This window comes from Coregonus lavaretus (genome assembly GCF_964263955.1).
Source record: "Coregonus lavaretus genome assembly, chromosome: 20".
In the NCBI taxonomy this organism is placed as follows: Eukaryota; Metazoa; Chordata; class Actinopteri; order Salmoniformes; family Salmonidae; genus Coregonus; species Coregonus lavaretus.
In genome coordinates this window covers 38,127,353-38,154,200 of record NC_140007.1, presented here as the reverse complement: position 1 = coordinate 38,154,200, position 26,848 = coordinate 38,127,353, and the positions used below count along the sequence as shown (strand labels likewise).

Genomic DNA, 26,848 nt, shown 5'->3' with positions numbered 1-26,848 from the left:
AATGCAAATCAATTCATAACATTTTCGACATGCGTTTTTCTGGATTTTTTTGTTGTTATTCTGTCTCTCACTGTTCAAATAAACCTACTACTAAAATTATAGACTGATCATGTCTTTGTCAGTGGGCAAACGTACAAAATCAGCAGGGGATCAAATACTTTTTTCCCTCACTGTATATACAGTGTTGTAACAATGTGCAAATAGTTAAAGTATAAATGGTAAAATAAATCAACATAAATATGGATTGTTGTTTACAATGGTGTTTGTTCTTCACTGGTTGCCCTTTTCTTGTGGCAACAGGTCACAAATATTGCTGCTGTGATGGCACACTATGGTATTTCACCCAGTAGATAAGGGAGTTCCTCAAAATTGGGTTTGTTTTCAAATTCTTTGTGGATCTCTGTAATCTGAGGGAAATATGTGTCTCTAATATGGTCATACATTTGGCAGGAGGTTAGGAAGTGCAGCTCAGTTTCCACCTCATTTTGTGGGCAGTGTGCACATAGCCTGTCTTCTCTTGAGAGCCAGGTCTGCATATGGCGGCCTTTCTCAATAGCAAGGCTATGCTCACTGAGTCTGTACATAGTCAAAGCTTTCCTTAAGTTTGGGTCAGTCACAGTGGTCAGGTATTCTGCCACTGTGTACTCTCTGTTTAGGGACAAATAGCATTCTAGTTTGCTCTGTTTTTTTTGTTAATTCTTTCCAATGTGTCAAGTAATTCTATTTTAGTTTTCTCATGATTTGTTTGGGTCTAATTGTGTTGTTGTTGTTGTCCTGGGGCTCTGTGGGGTCTGTTTGTGTTTGTGAACAGAGCCCCAGGACCAGCTTGCTTAGGGGACTCTTCTCCAAGTTCATCTCTCTGTAGGTGATGGCTTTGTTATGGAAGGTTTGGGAATCGCTTCCTTTTAAGTGGTTATAGAATTTAACGGCTCTTTTCTGGATTTTGATAATTAGCGGGTATCAGCCTAATTCTGCTCTGCATGCATTATTGGGTGTTTTTTGTTGTACACAGAGGATATTTTTGCAGAATTCTGCATGCAGAGTCTTAATTTGGTGTTTGTCCCATTTTGTGAATTCTTGGTTGGTGAGCGGACCCCAGACCACACAACCAAAAACTGAGATTTACTGTCAGGGCCCAGGTCTGACAGAATCCGTGCAGAAGATGTAGGTGCTGCTGTAGGCCCTCCTTGGTCGGTGACAGAAGCACCAGATCATCAGCAAACAGCAAACAGTAGACGTTTGACTTCAGATTCTAGTAGGGTGAGGCCGGGTGCTGCAGACTGTTCTAGTGCCCTCGCCAATTCGTTGATATATATGTTGAAGAGGGTGGGGCTTAAACTGCATCCCTGTCTCACCCCACGGCCCTGTGGAAAGAAATATGTGTGTTTTTTTGCCAATTTTAACCGCAAACTTGTTGTTTGTGTACATGGATTTTATAATGTCGTATGTTTTCCCCCCAACCCCACTTTCCATAAATTTGTATAGCAGACCCTCATGCCAAATTGAGTCAAAAGCTTTTGGAATTTGTGGTCTGTATATTTTATCATTTCATTGAGGATACCATCAACACCACAGGCCTTTATGGGTTGGATGGAGGGTTTGTATTTTGTCCTGTAGTTCATTCAATGTAATTGGAGAGTTTAATGGCTGTGATAAGAGATGGCGCAGCGTGCATCTCTCTCTCTCTCTCTCTCTCTCTCTCTCTCTCTCTCTCTCTCTCTCTCTCTCTCTCTCTCTCATCTCTCTCTCTCTCTCTCTCTTCTCTCTCTCTCTCTCTCTCTCTTCTCTCTCTCTCTCTCTCTCTCTCTCTCTCTCTCTCTCTCTCTCTCTCTCTCTCTCTCTCTCCTCTCTCTCTCTCTCTCTTCACTCTCTCTCTCTCTCTCTCTCTCTCTCTCTCTCTCTCTCTCTCTCCTCTCTCTCTCTCTCTCTCTCTCTCTCTCTCTCTCTCTCTCTCTCTCTCTCTCTCTCTCTCTCTCTCTCTCTCTCTCTCTCGGAGCCAGCCCCAGTAGTTCCAGTCTCTTTGTGCTGATGGCTCTGGCTCTGCGTTATGACTGCCTGCTTCGGTTACCTCGGGTTACCTTGTGAAGAGTGCCAGGTGGATCTAATGTCAGCACAGAGAAAGAGGGGCAGCGTTTTCTCACTCTCCTCTCTCTCTTGCTCTGCCTTTCTCTTCATTCAATTCAACAGGTCTTTTACCTGAGAGCACCAAAACAGTGACACTATCTTTGGAAAACACACACACACACACACACACACACACACACACACACACAACTCAAGGCTGTTTTATTTACTGAACAGCCAAGGAAGTCCCGCTTGTCCCATGACGATGCTGGTGACAGCTGAGGATCCTGTCCTATGTCCCTTTCCCCTTTCATTGTGCTTCACCCCCAGTGTGTGTGTGTGTGTGTGTGCATGTGTGTGTGCCTGTCCTGTCCCCTTTCATTGTGCTTCACCCAGGGTGTGTGTGTGTGTGTGTGTGTGTGTGTGTGTGTGTGCTGTGCGTGTGCGTGTGCGGTGTGCGTGTGTGTGTGCCTGTCCTGTACACTTTCATTACATTGTCCTACCAATGTTTAGAGTAAATGTGATGTAATGTTCCTTCAGGTCATTGGCATGTATGGATGACCTCACGTATGGGAGTCTGCAGGGTAGGGCAGGGGGAGAGGGGAATGGGAGAGGGGGAGTGGGAGAGGGAGACAGGGAGTGGGAGAGAGGGGTAGAGGGAGAAGAGAAGGGAGGCAAGGTAGAGGAGAGGGGAATTAAGTGAGACGGAATAGGTAGATAGGGAGTGGTGAAGGAGAGAGGGGGGAGAAGGGAGAAGGGTAGGAGGAGGGCTCTATTCTCAGAGTCTTCTCCCACTTGTTATTTAAGGGGGGAGGATGTTTATCTTGAGCTAAATCCAGACGACTCCACTCACTAATACTGGTTCACCGCCCAAACTCAATAGATAGGGTTTGCTTTTTAGAAGATGTGCTCCGTAAAAATGTCTAAAGAAAACCCAGTGGTCCAGGGCCAAGCCATATTCATGTTGTTTTCTTTGCCTGCTCAGTCTTGGTTCCTTCTTGGATCTAGTTTCTTCCAGGGATCAACAGGAAGAGGATTTCCATCCTTACCAGACAAAACCCTTTATTAAAGTGTTTCAGGGCTAAGCCTATCTCCTCCTCTATTGGCCAGCCTAGGGCTTCGCTCTCCATTTTTTAAGTGTTATCAGACACAGTCTAGGCGAGTGTTTCGCACAGTGGGATCGCTTTTAAAGGAAAGTCACTAGTCGGCAGAGATGGAGACCACATATACTGTACTCTGCCAGTCATTTTTTAGTGGTCCTGTGTAGCTCAGTTGGTAGAGCATGGCGCTTGCAACGCCAGGATTGTGGATTCAATTTCCAGGGGCCACCCATACGTAAAATGTATGCACGCATGACTGTGACTTGCTTTGGATAAAAGCGTCTGCTAAATGGCATAAATTATGTGTGATTGTCTCATAAAAACACATCAGGTCTTGTCTGCTGCAGTCCTTCTCTGACTAGGAGATGGTCAGACACTGCCAGACGGTCAGGGTCGGGAGTGGAGTGTCTGTCTGTCTTGGGCTCACTCTCTAGCCCCGTTTATACCTGGTTCTATATTGCGTCCTTTGTCCTGTACATGTCCACTTCCTGATTGTGCCCACATTTTTTGATAGGTGTAGATGATTAAAAGACACAATGTGATCTGATTGTGATCAGATCTTCCTGACCACCTCTGGGAGGTAGTCAGGCACACATTGTGTCTGGATATCAATCAAGTGTAGATGGATCTGGATGGTTAAACCATTTAAATCATTATTATATCACCCTCTAAAATCATTGACAGGTGACATCATTGACTTATGACATCAATATATTTCATAAAATAGATAATCTAATATTAATTTGAAAGAATATCTGCCAAATGATTTATATACAAGGAGGGACCAGGAAATCTGGTCACAATGTGGACACAGTGGACAGATATCAGACCCATTTTAATACCATGTGTAGAATGTGGACAAGATCAGGACAAAGGACGCATGTTTGGACCAGGTATAAACAAGGCTTCTGTGTCTGTCTGTGTCTGGGCTGACACATGGATAGCTCCTCCTCCATCCCTCTCTCTTCCTCTCAATGTCTGGCGTCTGTACAGCACATCAAATGGTAGACAGGGTGAGGTAGACAGGGACAGCTTCAGTGTAATCTATAACCAGCATTCTTTTAAACAAGTAGACAGATTCTTAGAAGTAGTGTCTAGTGTTCAAACTGCATTGCAGTTCTCAGCAATCAGAGAAAATCTTACCTCAACTAGATTTAATCAGTTTGGCTCTGTGACTGGGATCCAGCTTTCAGTCTAGATTTCTATGTTTTGAAGATTCATCACATTCAAACTTGGTCAGCCTATGGATTTAAAACAGAGATACGATCCTACCCACTATGCAATAATTTGCTTAATAACTCCTAGATTTACATGGGTTTTAGCCCAAACATAGAGCTCTTTATTGGGCTTGTTTGTGTTTGAGACTGTACTACAGAGATCTTGATTAAATAAACTGATGTCTGATATCTGGACACCAACCAGAAACACAATCAAACAAAACAAACTAGAAAGTCCTCTAGCTCCAGGAATACACATCTCTGTTTTTCTAGTGTTATTTCAGTAGAACATGGGACTATGGGAGGAAGCTCTGTTGATAGGACCGTAGTACTAAACGGTTGGTTGTGTGAGACTATGGTTGTGTCCCAAATGGCACCCTATTCTCTATGGGCCCAGGTCAAAAGTAGTGCACTATGTAGGGAATAGGGTGCCATTTGGAAAGTTGTCTATGACTAATGGTCTAATTTGGTACAGTATATCTGTCCTTTGTAGGTGTTGGATCTGTGGGAAAGTAAAGAGCTTGTGAAACATCCTGTTGGTCCTCCATGTTTCCCTCAGTAGTTCATTTGGGAGCTTCTGGCTGCTTTAAAGGCCCTGCAGTAGACTAGTGTCCTGTCACACTCCAGAAACAGGAGGCTCCTGCCCGATGGGCTGCTCTGGCTCAGACAAGGCTACTACTCTGGCTGCTTTGCAGGTCATAAACTGAACTAGAGGATAAGTGGAAATCAGGCTAGAGACTGGTGTATATTTTACATTACATTTTAGTCATTTATCCAGAGCGACTTACAGGAGCAATTAGGGTTAAGTGACTTGCTCAAGGGCACATCGACAGACTTTTCACCTAGTCCGGCTCGGGGATTAGAACCAGCGACCTTTCGGTTACTGGCACAACGCTCTTAACCACTAAGCTACCTGCCGCCCCAAGCAGATGAAGTCCCTGTTCCCTGGTGATTATGACATCTGTGTTGCGTGCTGAATCTCTGTGGTACTTGGTCTCTCTCTCTCTCTCTCTCTCTCTCTCTCTCTCTCTCTCTCTCTCTCTCTCTCTCTCTCTCTCTCTCTCTCTCTCTCTCTCTCTCTCTCTCTCTCTCTCTCTCTCTCTCTCTCTCTCTCTCTCCTCTCCTCCTCCCCCTCCCTCCCTCCCTCCCTCTTTAAGCTGACTTGTTATTGCCTCCCGCCCGCCTCCCCCTTCGCTTACTCTTTCCGACCGCTTTTGCGTGAGTAGTTGATTTGTGTCTGCATCTGTAAGACAGAAAGGGAATTAGAGAGCGAGAGAGAAAGAAGGTCAAAGGTGAGCAGAACTGTCTGCCGCCATGACCTCACCTCAGACAGCAATCTAGAAAAGTATTCTATAGTGTGTATTGCACATGCTCAGATCTAAGGGCATTTCACACAACTGAGCCGGACCAACATGTACTGAACTGTCCTGGTTACGCATCGACCATCGTTGCTGAAAGCGTGCTAAAAAAAATTCTGCTGTACTAGTGTTTATTGCATTTCCCCAGACCCTAGACTCACCATTGAAACTAGCTCTTGTGTCCCATGATTACAATGGAAGCCTAATCATTAGTCCCATTCTGGTCCTTGTGTCCCATGATTACAATGGAAGCCTAATCATTAGTCAGATACTTCTGGTGATAATAGAACTGCTATAGCTGGTCAGGTTGGATCATAGACAGTATGAGAACAAAAGCCTTGCCACAGACCTGTTTGTTCTGTCCTGCCAACTCCTACAGTCATTGGCAAAACAGCACAAAGAGATCTGGGACAAGGCTATGAGAATACATGTTGGATGTGTAGTGAATTAGGGAAGTGTTGTTACCAGGCTCAGGCCCTGTGTGTGCCTCTCGGGATCAATGGGATACATATTATCACTGCCCACTGGCTATTGTCCTGCAATATGCTATTGGAAAAAATAGCTCAAATGTCAAAGGATGGGAATGGCACTGACTTCACAGAATCAAAACAAAGCTGTGTTTTCACTCCTTGGTCAAGCAGGCCGATCAATCTCAGGTCAAACAAGAAATGCCGTTTGCAGGGGAGATGTGGTGGGCAGAGTGGAACGATCACATTTTTGGAGTTTCTTTCTGCATCACTGTATTTTTCCTTCCTTATTCCAAAACACTCAGGAGAGGTACTACCTCTGTTGGAGTAGTGTTATTTCAAGAGTAAAAAAAAGTACTACTTTCTTAATACTTTCCATAGCTTCTTCTTGTAAACACAGGAAGTAGAAAGTCAAATTAAGTTAGCTAAATTGGGTTATGTTGCTCCAATTACCAGATTCTACCTTGAGGGGAAACATCCTCTCTGTCTCTGTGTGTGTTGCAGACAGCAGTCAGAGGGCCCGGAGAGGCAGGAGGAACACTGTCGTAGTCGAGTCGTTGTCGTAGTCAAGTAGTCGTCCTACTCTTGTCTGTCCTGCTTTTAAAGCAACACTAAACTGCTGCATACTCATACACCTGTATGTACACACACACACAAACATGCAGGTGTACACCACAGGAGGTTGGTGGCACCTTAATTGGGGAGGACGGGCTGGAGCGGAATGGGTGGAATGGTATCAAATACAGCAAACACATGGTTCCCATGTGTTTGATGCCATTCCATTTGCTCCGATGCAGCCACTATTATGAACCGTCCTCCCCTCAGCAGCCTCCACTGACGTACACACACACCTGTGTATGTACTCCCCATATTGTAACCATTAGGGGAGATGTAAACAAGCCTGAACATGGAGCTGTTTGGCTTTTCATTTTCATTGAAGAGATCACAGGACCAAAGAGTAGATACATACAGTTGAAGTCGGAAGTTTACATACACCTTAGCCAAATACATTTAAACTCAGTTTTTCACAATTCCTGACATTTAATCCTAGTAAAAATTCCCTGTCTTAGGTCAGTTAAGATCACCACATTATTTTAAGAATGTGAAATGTCAGAATAATAGTAGAGAGAATGATTTATTTCAGCTTTTATTTATTTCATCACATTCCCAGTGGGTCAGAAGTTTACATACACTCAATTAGTATTTGGTAGCATTGCCTTTAAATTGTTTAACTTGGGTCAAACGTTTTGAGTAGCCTTCCACAAGCTTCCCACAATAAGTTGGGTGAATTTTGGCCCATTCCTCCTGACAGAGCTCGTGTAACTGAGTCAGGTTTGTTGGCCTCCTTGCCCGCACATGCTTTTTCAGTTCTGACCACACATTTTCTATAGTATTGAGGTCAGAGCTTTCTGATGGCCACTCCAATACCTTGACTTTGTTGTCATTAAGCCAATTTGCCACAACTTTGGAAGTATGCTTGGGGTCATTGTACATTTGGAAGACCCATTTACGACCAAGCTTTAACTTCCTGACTGATGTCTTGAGATGTTGCTTCAATATATCCACATAATTTTCCTTCCTCATGATGCCATCTATTTTGTGAAGTGCACCAGTCCCTCCTGCAGCAAAGCACCCCCACAGCATGATACTGCCACCCCCGTGCTTCACGGTTGTGATGGTGTTCTTCTGCTTGCAAGCATCCCCCTTTTTCCTCCAAACATAACGATGGTTATTATGGCCAAACAGTTCTATTTTTGTTTCATCAGACCACAGGACATTTCTCCAACAAGTACGATCTTTGTCCCCATGTGCAGTTGCAAACCGTGGTCTGCCTTTTTTATGGCGGTTTTGGAGCAGTGGCTTCTTCCTTGCTGAGCGGCCTTTCAGGTTTTGTTGATATAGGACTCTAGGAGACAGAATGCGTCTCCTTCCTGAGCGGTATGATGGCTGCGTGGTCCCATGGTGTTTATACTTGCGTACTATTGTTTGTACAGATTAACGTGGTACCTTCAGGCGTTTGGAAATTGCTCTCAAGGATGAACCAGACTTGTGGAGGTCTTGGCTGATTTCTTTTGATTTTCCCATGATGTCAAGCTAAGAGGCACTGAGTTTGAAGGTAGGCCTTGAAATACATCCACAGGTACACCTCCAATTGACTCAAATTATGTCAATTAGCCTATCAGAAGCTTCTAAAGCCATTACATCATTTTATGGAATTTTCCAAGCTGTTTAAAGGCACAGTCAACTTAGTGTATGTAAACTTCTGACCCACTGGAATTGTGATACAGTGAATTATAAGTGAAATAATCTGTCTGTAAACAATTGCTGGAGTTACGTGTGTCATGCACAAAGTAGATGTCCTAACCGACTTGCCAAAACTATAGTTTGTTAACAAGAAATGTGTGGAGTGGTTGAAAAACAAGTTTTAATGACTCCAACCTAAGTGTATGTAAACTTCCGACTTCCACTGTATATTGCTGTTAACTGTTTGTTTTTCTTTGTAAGGTTAATGTTTGGAAAATTAAAACATTTTCACAAGAATCAAAACAACTATGCCATGCCCCCTTGCTTTAATACTCTCCATTGAGATAGAGATAGAAGAGTGGAAGGCCATGGCCCATCTAGCTGACTGAGACTTATTAATGATGCTATTTAGGATTTAAACTAATAACTCCGATAAAGGATGCTCTCTCTCTCTCTCTCTCTCTCTCTCTCTCTCTCTCTCTCTCTCTCTCTCTCTCTCTCTCTCTCTCTCTCTCTCTCTCTCTCTCTCTCTCTCTCTCTCTCTCTCTCTCTCTCTCTCTCTGTCTGTCTGTCTGTCTGTCTGTCTGTCTGTCTGTCTGTCTGTCTGTCTGTCTGTCTGTCTGTCTGTCTGTCTGTCTGTCTGTCTGTCTGTCTGTCTGTCTGTCTGTCTGTCTGTCTGTCTGATTGGTTTTAAGGCCAGTGGACAGCAGCATTAGATTAGGGGAGTAGTGAACCCTGCTCTATGCATCAGTGGCGGTCAGTGCCGTTTATGATGAGGGAGGACTTTTTTTTTCTCCATAAGAATGGCCTTATTTCTATTACAGCATGTTGGATGACTGTCATTCATATTCCATTCACCCAGTTCAATGTAACATCGATAGGTTTAGGCTACTACATGATACTAGAATTTTCCCTATACCCATCATGAGGTTGCTACAACCTAACCTATGAATGAAAGTTTACAACGTAGGTGCACACAGGTCGAGTGAAACATTTGAGATGACAGACAGTGACACATGGACAGACAGTGACACATTCAATACCGCCTTGCACACTCTTGCCTGCATCTAGCTTATCTAGGGTGTAAACATTAGTCCAACAGCAAACGAGAGTTTCTATTGGACAAATTCAGGTATTTTTATCGCTGTTTCGCTTGCTTTCTTTTAAGAAACGTAAGAATCGGCTGAATGAATACACCCCTGATCATAGCAGCCACGTTTATTCATTCTAGCCTCTACGCACTCTCCTCCTCTCACCTTTTCCCTTTGTTTGTGGACTTCAATGAACAACACATCAGCTGTATGTGACCAGGCGAAAAAACCTTTCCAAGCCAAACCATATCATAACCGCTACACAGAGCCTACATCGTTGTCCCCATATTAGCTAAAGTAACGTCCTAGTCAACATAGCTAATAGAACTAATGCGTTAGTAAACCCGCTACAATCATGCAGTAACGTTACAGTGTATAGTCTGTAAGCAGTTACACCGGCGGGCCGTGGTGGCAATAAATTAATAAAGCCAAAAGCTTACCTTGACTTGGAAGAGCTCCAGTGTTGTGTTGGATAGTCATAGTCAGCTAGCTAACTTAGCATCCCTCTGTTTGAGCCGGGTGTTTGAGTAACTAAACTAGCCAGCTTCATTTGCTAGTTAAGTAAGTGAAACTGAAAGTGAATTATTTTTACGAAATCTCTCTCTCTTGCTTCTCCTTCATTTTTGAAGAAATTAATTTGTTGAAAACTGTTCAACTATTGTCTTTCTCTATTAGCAGATTATTTCACTTATAATTCACTGTATCACAATTCCAGTGAGTCAACTACTCACCACATGTTATGCACTGCAGTGCTAGCTAGCTGTAGCTTATGCTTTCAGTACTAAATTCATTCTCTGATCCTTTGATTGGGTGGACAACATGTCAGTTCATGCTGCAAGAGCTCTGATAGGTTGGAGGATGTCCTCCGGAAGTTGTCATAATTACTGTGTAAGTCTATGGAAGGGGGTGAAAACCAAGAGCCTTCTAGTTTTTGTATTGAAGTCAATGTACCAAGAGTAGGATGGAAGGTAGCTGTCCTCCGGCTAAACCATGGTGCTACCCTACAGAGTGCTGTTGAGGCTACTGTAGACCTTCATTGCAAAACAGTGTGTTTTAATCAATTATTTGGTGACGTGAATATATTTAGGATAGTTTTTCAATGTTTTACCATTTTTATTTTTATGAAATTCACTGAGGAGGATGGTCCTCCCCTTCCTCCTCTGAGGAGCCTCCACTTCTATGCATGTATTATGCCCCAAGGGTCTTTCTTAATTACACAGCTAGCTGGGGCTGGGACTGAGACTGGGGCTGAGGCTGGGGCTGGGACTGAGACTGGGGCTGAGCCTGGGGCTGAGCTGAGCTGAGCTGGGCAGCAAACCAAAGACAAATGAGTTCTGGGCTGAGGCTATAGCCTGGTCCCAGATCTACACAGCTAGCTGGGGCTGAGGCTGGGGCTGGTGCTGGAGCTAAGGCTGGGGCTGGTGCTGGAGCTAAGGCTGGGGCTAAGACTGGGGCTAGGGCTGAGGCTGAGGCTGGGGCTGGTGCTGGAGCTAAGGCTGGGGCTAAGGCTGGGGCTAAGGCTGGGGCTGAGGCTGGGGCTGGGGCTGGAGGCTGAGCTGGGCAACAAAACAAAGACAAATGGGTTCGGGCTGTAGTCCACTTAGCAAACATAAGTAGTTCTCCAACAAGGCCCATACGTACTCCCCCCAAGAAGCTGACAGAAGTCGTAAACAACATTACTGTACTGTACTGGTGGTAACGCACAAGTGTCATCAGCTTTGTTTGTTTTGTCTGAGAGTCTGAAATATTTCTAGTTGAACTGTACTGTTGACTATTTAACTTCGTGGTCAGTTTCCCAATGTGTTTCTGACATTTGGAATAAATGAGAGGCAGCTCACACATCAACAGTCCTACAGAGAGAGAGAGAATGAGAGAGAGAGAATGAAAGAATGAGTGAGAGAAAACTGTGTGGTAAATAACATTCTCCCCCAAGAGAGACAAGCGGGGGAGGAAAGAGAGACTGAGTGAGAGAGAGAATTTATAGCAAATTTGTAACCATTATAAACAGGACGCATTCCTTGTGTAGCCTAATTCTGGAGATCTGGAATGCTCAGCATCTGTGTTTTTTCTGAGCTGTGTGGGTTTTGGAAGGCAGAGGCACTATATCCCCTATATAGTGCACTGCTTTTGCCCTATGAGCCCTACACTAGCGAATACGGTGCCATTTGGAAGGAAATGTCTTGTCAAAGAGCCCTAATGTAACAGATTCTCACTGATCTCTTCACTACAGTCAGGCCCGAGGGTCCAATATAGTTCTCAGATACTTTTTGTTGTTGGTTGAATTATCTTTCTTAATTTTTAGAGTCTTTCCGTTTCAGTTATTTTCTTTAATCTTGTATTATTTTTCTTATTTTTTTAAAGAAAATGTAACTAGTTCTTTGTAGACGTTCAAAGGATCAATGATTATAGTTGCTGTTTCTGTCAATGTGGTTTTAGAGTTTAAACAAAGAGTATGTAAGTCTGAGTCAATGTTACCCTTCCTCAGCAGTAGCCTGGATATCCAGACTGTTTGTTTCACTACTGAGTCAATGTGATTCAGTGATTCAGGCTACCTCAGCAGTACTCCACAGCACAGAAGCAATGTGCCGAAGTCCTCATTCATCACCTCAGACAGTCAGTCCAACATGATTCATGCTGTACATGCTGCTGATGGAAAGATCCAATCACCCCACTGCACTGTGGAAAATACATTAAAATACACTTTATATGTGCTAACTGTGTCACTAGAGATCCTGGTTCGAATCCAGGCTCTGTCGCAGCCGGCCGCGACCAGGAGACTCATGGGCGGCGCACAATTGGCCCAGCGTCGTCCAGGGTAGGGGAGGGAATGGCCGGCAGGGATGTAGCTCAGTTGATAGAGCATGGCGTTTGCAACGCCAGGGTTGCGGGTTCGATTCCCACGGGGGGCCAGTATAAAAATAAAAATAAATGTATTCACTAACTGTAAGTCGCTCTGGATAAGAGCGTCTGCTAAATGACTAAAATGTAAATGTAATGTGATATTCCACTGCTATGAATCATTGTAGGGATATGAATAGAAAGGCATAGGAAAGTCCATGGGGCATGATGACACCCCACATGCTGGTGTTACTAATAGAATGGTTTATTGGTTCGTTGGTACATTTAATCTTGTACACATTCACAGCTAAAAGCTGAATTGCAGTATACTTGCTACTAATGGTTAAAGGGTCCAGAGGATCATGAATAGACTGGGTTGTGATCTGTTAAAGCTCAGTTAGTGTGGCTCTGTCTCTTTCTGCAATTCCTCTCATCCTATCTCCTCACCTCCTCAACCGTACTGGAGGTATCTCACCTCAGCTCCTCCAGTGCATTTTGAGAAGGAGGCGAGGAGAGAAAATGCAAGAAGGAAAGATGAACGAGGAAAGATGATTTGAGAAATTGCTTGTGTGTGTCAGGAGGAGAGGCCGGGTGAGGCCAGGGGTGAGTTATACAGGTCAAGCTGACAGGCAGTTTGTGGTGTGTGTGTCTTTGTGGGTGTGTGTGTGTTGGTGTGTGTGTGTGTTTGTGCGCGTATGCTAGTTTGCGTGCGTGACCGCGTGTGTGCTCTGTATGTGGGCTGTAAAATGGGGGGTCCTGAGTCTGAGGCTATATGAGAAAACAGAGCAAAGTCTTCATGGTCTCTTCACAGAGAAGCATTGAGGCAATCAGATACACTTGACTAGGTGGCGAGGAGCTAGCTGTAGCTAATGGCCACGTATTGTTGCACTTCCTGGTATTTAAGATATTTCAGAGTTGAACCCTGACCTCTGTTTATGGGCTCATGACTCATGGTAGGAAGTCTTTAACCAGAGGCACAGAGGCCCATGTCATATAGTCTGTGTTCTGGAACACACACACACACACTTAAACAACAAATGAGTCTAGAGCAATCATGTTGAATTACCTCATTTGAGCCATAGTATTAAAACTGTGATGTTGCCTGCCCTGTGGCTCTCAGCTCTCATGTTGTGTGTTTTTATTGCTGGATAAGTGATAGTAATAAGATAGTAATAATAGCCATTTCCTCGCTGATAGAGAGACAGAGAGGCTGTAGCCTGTATAGCCTGTGGTTAAAAAGTGCAGTGTAGTCGGACTGAAGGTTTTAGAAGCTTGTTGCGACCAACCGCAGAGGAGGGTTGCATCCCAAATTGTACCCTATTGCCTGTATAGTTCACTACTTTTGACAAAGGCCCATAGGGCTCTGGTCAAAAGTAGTGCACTATATAGGGAATAGGGTGCCATTTGGAACACAGAGGAGGGTTTTGGATGAGCTCATGCAACAGGCTGCTGCAAGTCAACAGGAAGTGAGGTCATAGGCCTGTGTCACTGCCAAGGATTCGGGAGAGGACGTGTTGACCCACCCAAGGAACTAAAAGACACTAAACTGGCCTCAAACAACACAATATACTGAGGCAGGGTCATCAGCTCTGGAACGGTCATGAAATCATGAATTATGATGAAATGATCAATGAATGGTTCAACAAAGCGGTGTGAACTGATATTGCATTGGGGTGTGGCTGATGAAATCTTGTCTTGTGTTTTCAGAATTCCATGAACCTTCCTCCTGACAAAGCCAGACTCCTCAGACAGTATGATAATGACAAGAAATGGGACCTCATCTGTGACCAGGTAAACTCCTTTAAACACTACAACACATGTAGGTTACTACAAGTGAACAATCCCACACCTACACCTCTACAAACCCACACATCTAGTCTATTCAGAAACCAATAGCTATGAAGCAATGTTGATAGATTTGATAGAACCATTTATTTTTCCAGTGTAGGTTTATTCTTTACTGCATAATGATTTGAACCCTTTTACGTTGCACTGATGACTCTGTCCTCCCTCTTCCCTGTGTGTTCTACTAGGAACGGTTTCAGGTGAAGAACCCTCCTCACACCTACATCTCCAAACTACGGGGCTACTTAGACCCAGGAGTCACACGCAAGAAGTTCCGAAGGCGGGTCCAGGAATCCACTAAGGTTCTGAGGGAACTGGAGATATCACTGAGGACTAATCACATAGGGTGATGATCTATTCTCATCCCTCCCCTCCCCTCCCCTCCCCTCCCCTCCTCTCTTCTCTTCTCTTCTCTTCTCTTCTCTTCTCTTCTCTTCTCTTCTCTTCTCTTCTATTCTCTTCTCATCTCTTGTTTTCCCCTTTAAGAAACAATTCCATGATCTCCCCTTTCAGAATGACCCTTGTTTTCCCCTTTAAGAAACAATTCCATGATCTCCCCTTTCAGAATGACCCTTGTTTTCCTCTTGAAGAAACAATTCCATGATCTCCCCTTTCAGAATGACCTTTGTTTTCCCCTTTAAGAAAGAAAGGGCCTTTCTGTCCTCTTCCTCTTCCTCTTCCTCTTCCTCTTCCTGTCCAAGGGACCTACAGCTTGTTTTCCTGATGCCCAGATCACTCCTAACTCCTATTGTTTTGTCCTGCCAGCCTCCCCAGCCTCCCCAGTCTTCCTCTTCACAATGCCCAGATGGTAGTCATTGTATTGTGCTGCTAGGAAAGGAATGGTCCACTCCCCCATAAAATAGTAGAGAGCAGGAAGCTTAGTTGTGTATGCCAGAGGGACAGGAAGCATGGCCGACCAACGATGAACCCTGTGAAAAACACACACACATGCACGGACATGCAGCATGGACGCACGCACACATGCACACTCACGCACGTAGGTACACAGACGCATACACATACATGCACACACACACACACATCTGTACATTTTAGTCACACAGGTATGGACATGTACACGACACACACACACACGCAGGTCCGCGTACATACGCACACATACACAAATTCACACATATACGAAAAATACTCAGTTTGGAGAAACCTTCTCTCAGCCCCACCCTCCTCTCTGTCACACACACTGTTTAACTGATGTCATAATCAGACGTCAGACAGATACTTACTGTACCTCTGATGGGTGTGAGTTAGAGATGTCCTTTAAATCAAACTAAAATATACTCTCGTATTTAGAAGAGTTCTTTGTGATCTGTCATTGTATTCAGGGCGTGGCTCCAAGAATAAGACCTATTACATGTTTCCCTCATCAATACAAGTCTGTGTTCTGACATAGGAAAATAATGGGGATGCTATTTTCAGACAGAGGCTGTAGTTTAGTGGGTCGAATAGAGTCAGTGGAACAGAGCCATGGTTATTGCGTGTGTCCGAATCCTAGCCCCTCTCCGATTGACAAAACAATCTGAAATAGCATCTGGTTGGACAGGAAGAGAAGGTGGGGAGAGGGAGGGGAGAGAGGGGAGAGAGGGGAAGGGAAGTAGAGAGGGGAAGGGAGGAAGAGAGAGAGAGAAGGAGGGAGGGGAGAGAGGGAGGGAGGGGGGCTGGTAGAAAGGAAACTGATCAAGCGCGCCTCCCCTTCCACCTCCCCCTCCTCCCTTTTACTCCTCCCTACACCCAATCTCACTGCTTCTGTCTCTTCCTCTGTTTCTCTGCTCACCTCTCTCTCTCACGCCCCTTCTCTCTCTCTCTCCCTCACACAATTCCACTCCCCTGTGGTTTCCTAAGGGGGGAGCAGGGGTCTTGAGGCTAAGGGGGAAGGCAGATTTAATACCGTGACTGTCAGGGGCTCCAACCTGAGCCCAGACCTCTCTCTCTCAGCCATTCCATATGCCTTCCATATTATTTCTCTCATCGCAATGGGAATTCCTTTGTTTGGACTTTCTTTTTCACCCCTCCAGGAAACTGGAATTAAATGAAGAGAAAATCTGAAGCCGTGCTCTCTCGCATTTACTTTCCGTTGCTGCCTTGCCAAGTCCTTTTTCTCTCCGCCAGGGATGTAGTGGGGGTGGAGGGGAGTGGGGGGGGGGACCCCATTTTGAGCAGACTTTAGTCTACAAGATGTAGACTCAAATATGTAGGCTTTTACAGCTTGCCTCTCTGTTCCTCTCGCCTGCCACTCTGTTCCTCACTGTCTCTCTCTGTTCCTCTCTGTTCCTCACCTGCCTCTTTGTTCTTCTCTGTTATTCTCTGTTCCTCTCTGTCCCTCTCATTCCTCTCTGTGCCTCTCTGTTCCTCTTTCCTTCCTCTCTGTTCCTCTCTCCTTCCTCTCTGTTCCTCTCTGTTCCTCTCTCCTTCCTCTCTGTTCCTCTTTCCTTCCTCTCTGTTCCTCTCTCCTTCCTCTCTGTTCATCTCTGTTCCTCTCTCCTTCCTTTCTGTTCCTCTTTCCTTCCTCTCTGTTCCTCTCTGAGCCTCTCTCCTTCCTCTCTGTTCCTCTTTCCTTCCTCTCTGTTCCTCTCTCCTTCCTCTCTGTTCCTCTCTGTTCCTCTCTCCTTCCTCTCTGTTGCTCTTTCCTTCCTCTCTGTTCCTCTCTCCTTCTTATCTGTTCCTCTCTCCTTCCTCTCTGCGCCTCTCTGTTCCTCTCTCCTTCCTCTCTGTTTCTCTCTCATGCCTCTATGTTCCTCTCTCCTGCCTCTATGTTCCTCTCTGTTCATCTCTCCTGCCTCTCTGTTCCTATATGTGCCTCTCCTTCCTCTCTGTTCCTCTCTCCTTCCTCTCTGTTCCTCTCTGCTTCCTCTCTGTTTCTCTCTCCTTCCTCTCTGTTCCTCTCTGTGCCTCTCTGTTCCTCTCTCCTTCCTCTCTGTTCCTCTCTGCTCCTCTCTGTTCCTCTCTCCTTCCTCTCTGTTCCTCTCTGTTCCTCTCTCCTTCCTCTATGTTCCTCTCTGTTCCTCTCTGTTCCTCTCTGTTCCTCTCTCCTTCCTCTCTGTTCCTCTCTGCTCCTCTCTGTTCCTCTCTCCTGCCTTTCTTTCCCTCTCTGTCTCTCTCTGTGCCTCTCTGTTCCTCTCTCCTTCCTCTCTGTTCCTCTCTCGTTCCTCTTTCCTGCATCTCTGTTCCTCTCTTCTTCCACTCTTCTTCCTCTCTGTCCCTCTTCTTCCTCTCTGTTCCTCTCTGTACCTCTCTGTTCATCTCTCTTGCCTCTCTGCGCCTCTCTGTTCCTCTCTCCTGCCTCTCTGTTCCTCGCTGTTCCTCTCTCCTGCCTCTCTATCAATCTCTCCTGCCTCTCTGTTCATCTCTCCTGCTTCTTTGTTCCTCTCTGTTAATCTCTCCTTCCTCTCTGTTCCTCTCTGTTCCTCTCTCCTTCCTCTTTGCCCAGAGTTTTTCCCTGGTCAGGTATTGTGGGGGAAACTCCTTGCCCTACTACAGATGTAGGATCTTAATTTGATCACCCAGTTGCAGGATAAATGTAACACTTGTAGTGTATTTGAGGTTTAAAAAGGCTTCTGAAGTTTTTGAACTTAGACATTTCCACTTTGACATTTCAGACTTGATATTCCCTTGTCAAGAATGTATAAACCCCTACAAAAATGTCCATTAATTATAATCCACATAATAATTCACATTTCCTTTTGCTACTTGATTATATTCCTGCTGTAGCAAACTGGCTCAAATTAAGATCCTACATCTGTAAGTTATGATCCATCACTAGCAGATAAGGGTGTGTTGGCTGCTGAATAATCTGTCCTGCTAACCTCTCTCTCCATGTCCCATGTCATCCAGGTGGGTCCGGGAGTTCCTAAACGATGAGAACAGAGGTCTGGATATCCTGGTGGAGTACCTGTCCTTTGCTCAGTGTGCTGTCATGTGAGTACACACAACCTAAGCTAAGCTTAGCATATCTTCAGAAGAGACTGGAAGTAGTTAGCTACCTAACCAGATTGGCACTGGATCCAAGAAGTGTTGATACAAACAGATAGGAGCAAAGGACACAGTCTTGTGTCTGTAAGAATGGGCAATAGCACACTGGATGGATTCCTTATAGCATTGTGTTTCTTTGAATGTGCCTGGGTGTGCTTGTAGGCCTCATATGCTGCATACTTGGCAGACTGAATGAGTGGTTCAAATCAAATCAAATCAAATGTTATTTGTCACATGCTTCGTTAACAACAGGTGTAGACTAAAGCTGTCTGCATCCTTCCCAATCCGAAACAGTTTGTGCATATATTATGACGACATTTAGTGATTTTTGTTATTTTCGTTTTGGTCTACGGCAAGGGTTTTATCGGCTATTCATGCACACAGCTGAAGTCTACGCCCCTTTGCGGTGATTGGTCAACAGCAGGGATTCTTCAATGAAGTGTTTGTTGTCATTCAAGGAGAGACGACTCGCTTTCATGCAACTTTTTTTCACTTGAGGAATACTGCACCAAACATATTAGTTAGATGTACAATTGCGTTACTAAGACGTCAAAATTAAGTACAGATTTCTTGAGTTATCTTAGATTAATTCGGACTATTTTGAGGAAGTGTATACTGGCTACGGCATCTCAAGAGGGAGAAACAGTACTGCCCTACCAAGCAAAAAGGCAGTAACTGCTAATTTGGTCGAAAATGAGTTAATGTCATTTTTGCTACATTAAATACATGCTTAATCATGTGGACAAGTATCCTGCCTCTATTGTATTGTGTTTTGGAGAAAATGGGGTCCATGTTAGCAGTAACTGCATAAGGTTACTGTGAAACCAAGGTAAATAAAAGCAATTTTTCTCAGTTCCACGCTATGAGCAGTTACTGCCTTTTTGCTTGGTAGGGCAGAGTACTATTGCCGCTTTTTTCTCGTTTTTCAAGCTAAGGTCTTTTTAGGGAGTATGAACCTAGTATGCAGATGCCTTAATAGTGAAATGCTTACTTACAGACAATGTTCCCTCTAATTTAGTTTTGGCACTGAGCAAATTTAAGGGCTGCTGAGCATAAACTTGAACGTTGTGAAAATTCTGTGCAACTTCTGGCGCGTTTACTGTGAACACTGAGGCTGTACCTGCTTTAAGTTACAGTTTTAACAGTGTGGCTATTTGATCATAATGTAGGCCTACCAGAGTAGCCTACCATAAAACAAATTGAGAAAATGCATCACATAACATTTTAACATGGAAATAGCTGTTCTATCATTCAGCCTACAGTAGCAGCCAATGTGTGGTGTTCAATGTAGGCCTACATTCCATGAGACTTTTGAGAAAAAAAACATGCAGGGCTTGTCATTAACCTGTTTATCCACTTGTCCTTCAGACAAGGAGGTGACTGAAAATGTTACTGTGTTGTTTGATGCAAGAAACCACTTTACAAATGCATTATTATTCCCATACCATTATTACAGAGAAATTAACCAATTAAAAACAGTACTGTAGCAATGAGGATTGTGCAGTAAGCTATAGGCCCAATACAATTACCACCGCATATTGGCTTTGCTTGAATTGCCCTGCCAATGCATTGTTGTTCTGGCCATTCACATCGGTAATAGATCCGTTGTTGTACTTGTGAAGGACAGCTGAGTGAGCTACATTTAAATAATTAGCTTTTTATTTTCATTTTACTGGGCTGATGGTGCCTGCATCTGATGGAAATTCTCAGTGGAGGGAGAGCAGCAGACTGAGGGTCCACCTCTCAACATCCCTCCACTCTCCCTTTCCTCCACTGACACTGACACAAAAGGGACACCGTCTTCCAGCTGATGGCGAAACTCAAGTCGCACCTCATTTTGTACAAATTCATGTTGTTACTCCTATGAACAGTTGTTCATGTTGTTACTCCTCGATATAAAAAAAGACCCAAGCCGCTAATAACATCAACACAAGCCTATAGATACACTTTCCTACTCATTCATTACTGCTGCAGTGCTTGTTGTAGCGGTGAGTGGAAATAGGAAGAACGCAAATGTTACGGCTTATACGGTGTTGAATACAAAGTGTTGACAGTGCTGAGTAAGAACTTAAACATGAACTCACTCATAAAAACAGCATCTCTTTGCTGTATTCGTTGACAGTGTCTCTCTAGACATGGTTTTAAACGTTTTGAAATCTCACAGTATCAACTTTGCTGTAGATTTATTTTATGCCTGCTACGTAACTGCAGACACGGTCATGTGAGCCATCCGATTGGCCAGCGGTAGGCCTATAGTGCACTTGATTTGCTCTCTGGGCCCGCCAGGAAGGCAGAGTTTGTGCCTTCAGACACATGAAATGGTTCAAAATGGCAACAGTTGGCCTATCTGGCGCGCAGGGCAGCTGAATCGGGTGCACCTACCGCCAACAGCCCTAGACAAAAAAAAAAATAGGAACACAAGGCTTTATCTTTGGGTTTTTTACAGAAATGTTTGCCGATCGACTGGGAATGCCTTAGAGATCGACTGGTTGGTGACCACTGCTCTAGAAAGTTTAATCTCGTGCTTCTCTCTGTGGGCTGATATTTCTGTGTGGCAGTCTCAGGCTGCGCGCACAGCTTAGAGGGAACATTGCTTACGGGTCCTTTTCCAACAATGCAAAGTTAAAGATAAAGATACAAAATGAAATAGAAATAGTGACACGAGGAATAAATAGGTTGGACTTGATTGTGAGCCACATGTCTGTGCTTTTATATTGCCATGCTGGCATATTATGGACTGGGCCTGAATGGGAATGACTGAGCCTTTCAACTCTGTGTTGCACTAAGCTTTACTGTGCAGACTTTTACTGTGCAGTTCTACTGTATAACATAACCTTTGATCTTTTACCAAGCTGCATTTCTAACCTAATCTACCTCGACCCCCTGTCTGCCCATCTTTCTTTCTGTCTTTCTATGTATCTGTCTTTCTGTTTGCCTGCCTGCCTGCCTGTCTGTCTGTCTGTCTGTCTGTCTGTCTACCCGTCCGTCCGTCTGTCTGCCTGTCTGTCCGTCCGTGGCCCAGGTTGAATTTTGAGGGTCTGGAGAATGGGGAGGAGATTTCCATGGACAAGGCTAAATCCTGGAGTAGGTCTATAGAGGATCTACACCAGAGTGGCGCTCAGCCTTTCTGCAACACGCTGGTCCGCTCTGCGCGCCAGTCTGTTCTCCGGTACGTATCGTCTGCTACTGTGTTGCTGCTGTTACTGTGCCTTGCTCCTTTAACCCTTGGCCCTGACGTATGTTAGCATGTTAGAATATCAGGTAGCCATCCAAACATATGTTAGCATGTCAGCTAGTCCTCTGCTATGATGATGATGATGATGGTGCCATGATGTTGAGCGGTCTCGGTCTGGAGAGGATGTGATAGGATAAGATGATAAGTGATGGGGTATGTGTCGTCACTCCTGAACTCATTGCAGGGGGTTGTGGGTTCATCTGTATGCTGTTACAGGTGAAGGAGCTGTTACATTGAAGGAGACAGAATGGTTGTTTTTGGCCACCTGAACTGTGCGTTTCCTTCCATGTTTGATGGTCTTCCTCCATCCAGATGTGTTCCACTATTCTGTCATGGACAGATTAGGCCCAGCTGTTCTGAGCTCCACATGTGGGCCGTCTGCCCTGTGATTCTTCATCTAGTGAGCACATCATAGCCAGTGAGAGGAGACCCAGGAGACACTGTTTCAAAAAGCAGAAGCAGAAAAGATATAGACATGAAAACAGAGAAAAAGGAGAGCGAAAAAAAGAGAGAGACAGAAAGATGAGAGGATGTGGAGGATAGCCTGCTCTGTGACAAGCAGACATCAGCCTGGGGACAAACAGGTGTCAGGAAACCACCCAGAATGCATCAGTAACCACAGGGGCCATTTCGGGTCCCTCTGCTCTGCCAAATACTCTCCGTGACTCACGTTGAGCTTGGTGGTAGTGGAGCACAAACCCAGTAGATGCAGCCACATGACTGCCAGATACTGTACAGAAAACACACAATATGAACACACAATGAAGATGGGCTCTGACTGTTCAGATCAACCAAGAAGAATGAAGTGGAATCATAAGTTGTTGTTGTTGTTGTAGTATGATAACTAAACGTTGAATAAAAAACATGTTGTTGTTGACCTTTGCCCTCTGTTGCAGCTATGGCACAGCACCGAACAGCAAAACCATTAAGAACTCACGACTCGTGAGCCAGAAGGACGACGTGCATGTTTGCATCATGTGCTTGCGAGCCATAATGAACTACCAGGTACTGACTGGTGATATCCACTATCAAAGCAATCCCACTGTCACCAATATACAGTATAACCACAAATCACAATTCTCTCTCATTACAAAAAAGGGCAAATGCAGCCTAATTTTCTATTTAAGAGATGTCAGAGAGTCTGCTGTGGATGAGTGTGATTTTTACTGTATGAGCCACCACAGGGGTGAGTGGTGGAGTGTTCTTCTGTTTGACCACATCTTGTTCTATCTCTATTTCCTCTCTCCAGTATGGCTTCAACCTGGTGATGTCCCACGCACACGCAGTCAACGAAATAGCCCTCAGTCTGAACAATAGGAACTCAAGGTAAGCAGAACTCGGGCTGACCCTGCCTCCTTAGCTTGAGTATAGCCATTGTGAAAGATTCTTATAAAGGTTCATATGCAAACCAAGATAGTGCAGAGAGAAGCATTGTCACAAGTGAGGATGAGCCGGGGGGTGGGGGGGGGTGCTCCCACCCATCGGCTTCTCTGTAAAGTTGGGGGCTCCCACCCATCGGCTTCTCTGTGAAGTTGGGGGCTCCCACCCATCGGCTTCTCTGTGAAGTTGGGGGCTCCCACCCATCGGCTTCTCTGTGAAGTTGGGGGCTCCCACCCATCGGCTTCTCTGTGAAGTTGGGGGCTCCCACCCATCGGCTTCTCTGTGAAGTTGGGGGCTCCCACCCATCGGCTTCTCTGTGAAGTTGGGGGCTCCCACCCATCGGCTTCTCTGTGAAGTTGGGGGCTCCCACCCATCGGCTTCTCTGTGAAGTTGGGGGCTCCCACCCATCGGCTTCTCTGTGAAGTTGGGGGCTCCCACCCATCGGCTTCTCTGTGAAGTTGGGGGCTCCCACCCATCGGCTTCTCTGTGAAGTTGGGGGATCCCACCCATCGGCTTCTCTGTAAAGTTGGGGGCTCCCACCCATCGGCTTCTCTGTGAAGTTGGGAATGAAAACCATACATCTAGCCTGGAAAAGCATGGCTGCATCCCAAATGGCACCCTATTCCTTATTTAGTGCACTCATTTGAGTAGGGCCAATAGGGCACTGGTCAAAGGTAGTGCATTACAGGGAATAAGGTGCCATTTGGGACGAAGGCCTGTTATACATCCAGTGTGTTAGAGGAGTGTTTAGTATAGAGGGGATTACAGTGTTAAAGCGTGGGAGCTGATCCCTTCATAATGACCTCTTTTAGCATAAGCTCTGCTAGAGCCGTGACCAGCCCCTGCTCTCCTGCTTCTATGTGGGTGTTAAACATCAAAGTATGGATTTATGGATTACAGCTTCTCTGTCTTCATGCAGTGCTTTAACAAGTGTTTGGAATGTATAAAGTCGATGGAGAGATGACATATCTTTAAAGAGTAATCTTATCAAAGTCATAGTGTGGTGGACGTGAACCACGTACAGGTGGAATACAGTGTGTTTTTTGTTTTGTCTACAGGACAAAAGCCCTGGTTCTGGAGCTGCTGGCTGCAGTGTGTCTGGTTAGAGGAGGTCATGAGATCATACTCTCTGCCTTCGACAACTTCAAAGAGGTGCAGTACAGCAAAAAATCAACAGGAAAATGCTAACAATAGTTCGTCCACCAGATCTGATTCAAATACTTTGAGGGTTTGATTGAGTGCCAGATGGGTAGGGTTTATACATTTGGGACTATTCCACTAGTTCCATTATGCCAAGCAAGCGCAATCAATAAAACAAATACTACTTGAACACAGTTCTGCTATGCAAAGCCCAAAACCCTGCTATGTCTGGGGCTATTAGTCTCATTAAGCCACCAGATGTGAGGCAACCTTGATAAGGATCAACTCCCCTTTGGGAGTGAGTGGATCACAAAGGTTTGCTTAGCCTTTCAGTTCCTAGCCTTTGTAGTCATCTAAACACCGGAACGACCCAATTACTCTGAGCAATCTGCAGAGCCCCACAGAGCCCCAATACTCTAATCAGCCACCCAGTCAAACAATGTGGGAACCAACCTAGATAGTTTGTGTGTATGTATTGGTATTGATATGTAGGCTACTTGTGCCTTTAAAAAAAAATGTTTTATTGATGTACAGTACCAGTCAAAAGTTTGGACACACCTACTCATTCAAGCGTTTTTCTTTATTTTTACTATTTTCTACATTGTAGAATAATAGTGAATAAATCAAAACAATGAAATAACACATATGGAATCATGTAGTAACCAAAAAAGTGTTAAGCAAATCAAAATATATTTAATATTTGAAATTCTTCAAATAGCTCTTGGCATTCTCTCAACCAGCTTCACCTGGAATGCTTTTCCAACAGTCTTGAAGGAATTCCCACATATGCTGAGCACTTGTTGGCTGCTTTTCCTTCACTCTGCGGTCCGACTCATCCCAAACCATCTCAATTGGGTTGAGGTCGGGGGATTGTGGAGGCCAGGTCATCTGATGCAGCACTCCATCACTCTCCTTCTTGGTCAAATATCCCTTACACAGCCTGGAGGTGTGTTGGGTCATTGTCCTGTTGAAAAACAAACGATAGTCCCATTAAGCCCAAACCAGATGGGATGGCGTATCGCTGTAGAATGCTGTGGTAGCCATGCTGGTTAAGTGTGCCTTGAATTCTAAATAAATCACAGACCGTGTCACCAGCAAAGCACCTCCACACCTCCACACCTCCTCCTCCGTGCTTTACGGTGGGAAATAGACATGCGGAGATCATACATTCACCCACACTGCGTCTCACAAAGACAGCGGTTGGAACAAAAAATCTCCAATTTGGACTCCAGACCAAAGGACAAATTTCCACCGGTCTAATGTCCATTGCTCGATTTTCTTGACCCAAGCAAGTCTTTTCTTATTATTGGTGTCCTTAAGTAGTGGTTTCTTTGCAGCAATTCGACCATGAAGGTGTGATTCACACAGTCTCCTCTGAACAGTTGATGTTGAGATGTGTCTGTTACTTGAACTCTGTGAAGCATTTATTTGGGCTGCAATTTCTGAGGCTGGTAACTCTAATGAACTTATTCTCTGCAGCAGAGGTAACTCTGGGTCTTCCATTTCTGTGGTGGTCCTCATGAGAGCCAGTTTCATGCACTTGAAGAAACTTTCAAAGTTCTTGAAATGTTCCGCATTGACTGACCTTCATGTCTTAAAGTAATGATGGACTGTCATTTCTCTTTGCTTATTTGAGCTGTTCTTGCCATAATATGTACTTGGTCTTTTTTTTGGTTACTACATGATTTTGGTTACTACATGATGTGTTATGTCATAGTTTTGATGTCTTCACTATTATTCATGTAAAATTAAAGAAAAACCCTTAATGAGTAGGTGTGTCCAAACTTTTGACTGGTAGTGTAGTTCTGTCCTTGAGCTGTTCTTGTCTATTAATGTTCTGTATTATGTCATGTTTCATGTTTTGTGTGGACCCCAGGAAGAGTAGCAGCTGCTTTCAGAACAGCTAATGGGGATCCTAATAAAATACCAATACCAACCAACCAACCAACCAACAGCTCTCTAGTGGGATTTTAAAATGTCATCATAATGACAGTTGACACTTTACTGAAATGTTTTGGGCCCTGGTCAAAAGTAGTGCACTATATAGGGGATAGGGTGCCATTTGGGACACACTCCTGTTTTATAGCCATATATGTTCTGTAATTAAGTATTAATTACAGCACAACAACTCTAGGCTAAAGAATGCTGATATGGAATAAGGGATTGGACTTGTGTCTTTATTAAAATCAGAGGGGTTTCTTTATGTTGGGAAATAAGCTCTGTGTTTGTATGTGTGTGTGTGTGTATCCGTTTGTGTGTGTATATGTGTGTGTGTGTATCTGTTTGTTTGTGTGTATGTGTGTATCTGTGTGTGTGTCTGGCGAGATCTTTATCCCTTTGCCTTATTTTATTCTGTTCCCTTCCCATGAATTCCTATAATCAGTCTTTTCATTGCAAATGGAGTGTGTTGACGTCTGCTTACACTCATAGCCTTGGCATCCCAGGCGGTATGTTTTTTGTTTTTATCATACTTCATTAATAAATTGAAGTATATTGAAGTATGTCCGTGATAAATATACTTTTGTATATTTTAAATGATCTAAATTGGAACAATTTTAAATACATGTAATGCCTTTAATGTCAACTTTATTAGTGTTTCATTAGGCATTCTGTAGGGAGGGAAGATTATCAGTAATTCAAAATAAAAAAATGATAACGGGTCACTCTCTAACCTGAGACTGTTATACAGCACAGCAACTCCATATGACAAAGAGACAGCCATACATTTTTATGTCAAATATATTGGAAAAATATTGGACCATATCGGACACTGAGGTGGTTCAGAAGTGAACATAACTGAAGTATATCCTACTCTATTGGACTGGAAGATTACTTTTTTCACTGCTTGGCAAACCTCCCCAAAATATGCTCAGGTCTGTATT

General features: G+C 44.3%; 1 protein-coding gene across 1 annotated transcript in view; it reads left to right on the top strand.

The window, feature by feature from the left end:
* The window catches only part of LOC311148155 (formin-like protein 3), a 71,237-nt gene that overhangs the window by 21,108 nt on the left and 23,281 nt on the right, over window positions 1-26,848 (top strand). The window contains exons 2-8 of the mRNA XM_084185046.1: window positions 14,087-14,170; window positions 14,413-14,570; window positions 18,074-18,157; window positions 21,234-21,380; window positions 22,343-22,451; window positions 22,696-22,772; window positions 23,885-23,978. Of these exons, the coding sequence (XP_084041172.1) occupies window positions 14,087-14,170; window positions 14,413-14,570; window positions 18,074-18,157; window positions 21,234-21,380; window positions 22,343-22,451; window positions 22,696-22,772; window positions 23,885-23,978 (753 nt within the window). The remainder of the gene's footprint in view (window positions 1-14,086; window positions 14,171-14,412; window positions 14,571-18,073; window positions 18,158-21,233; window positions 21,381-22,342; window positions 22,452-22,695; window positions 22,773-23,884; window positions 23,979-26,848) is intronic.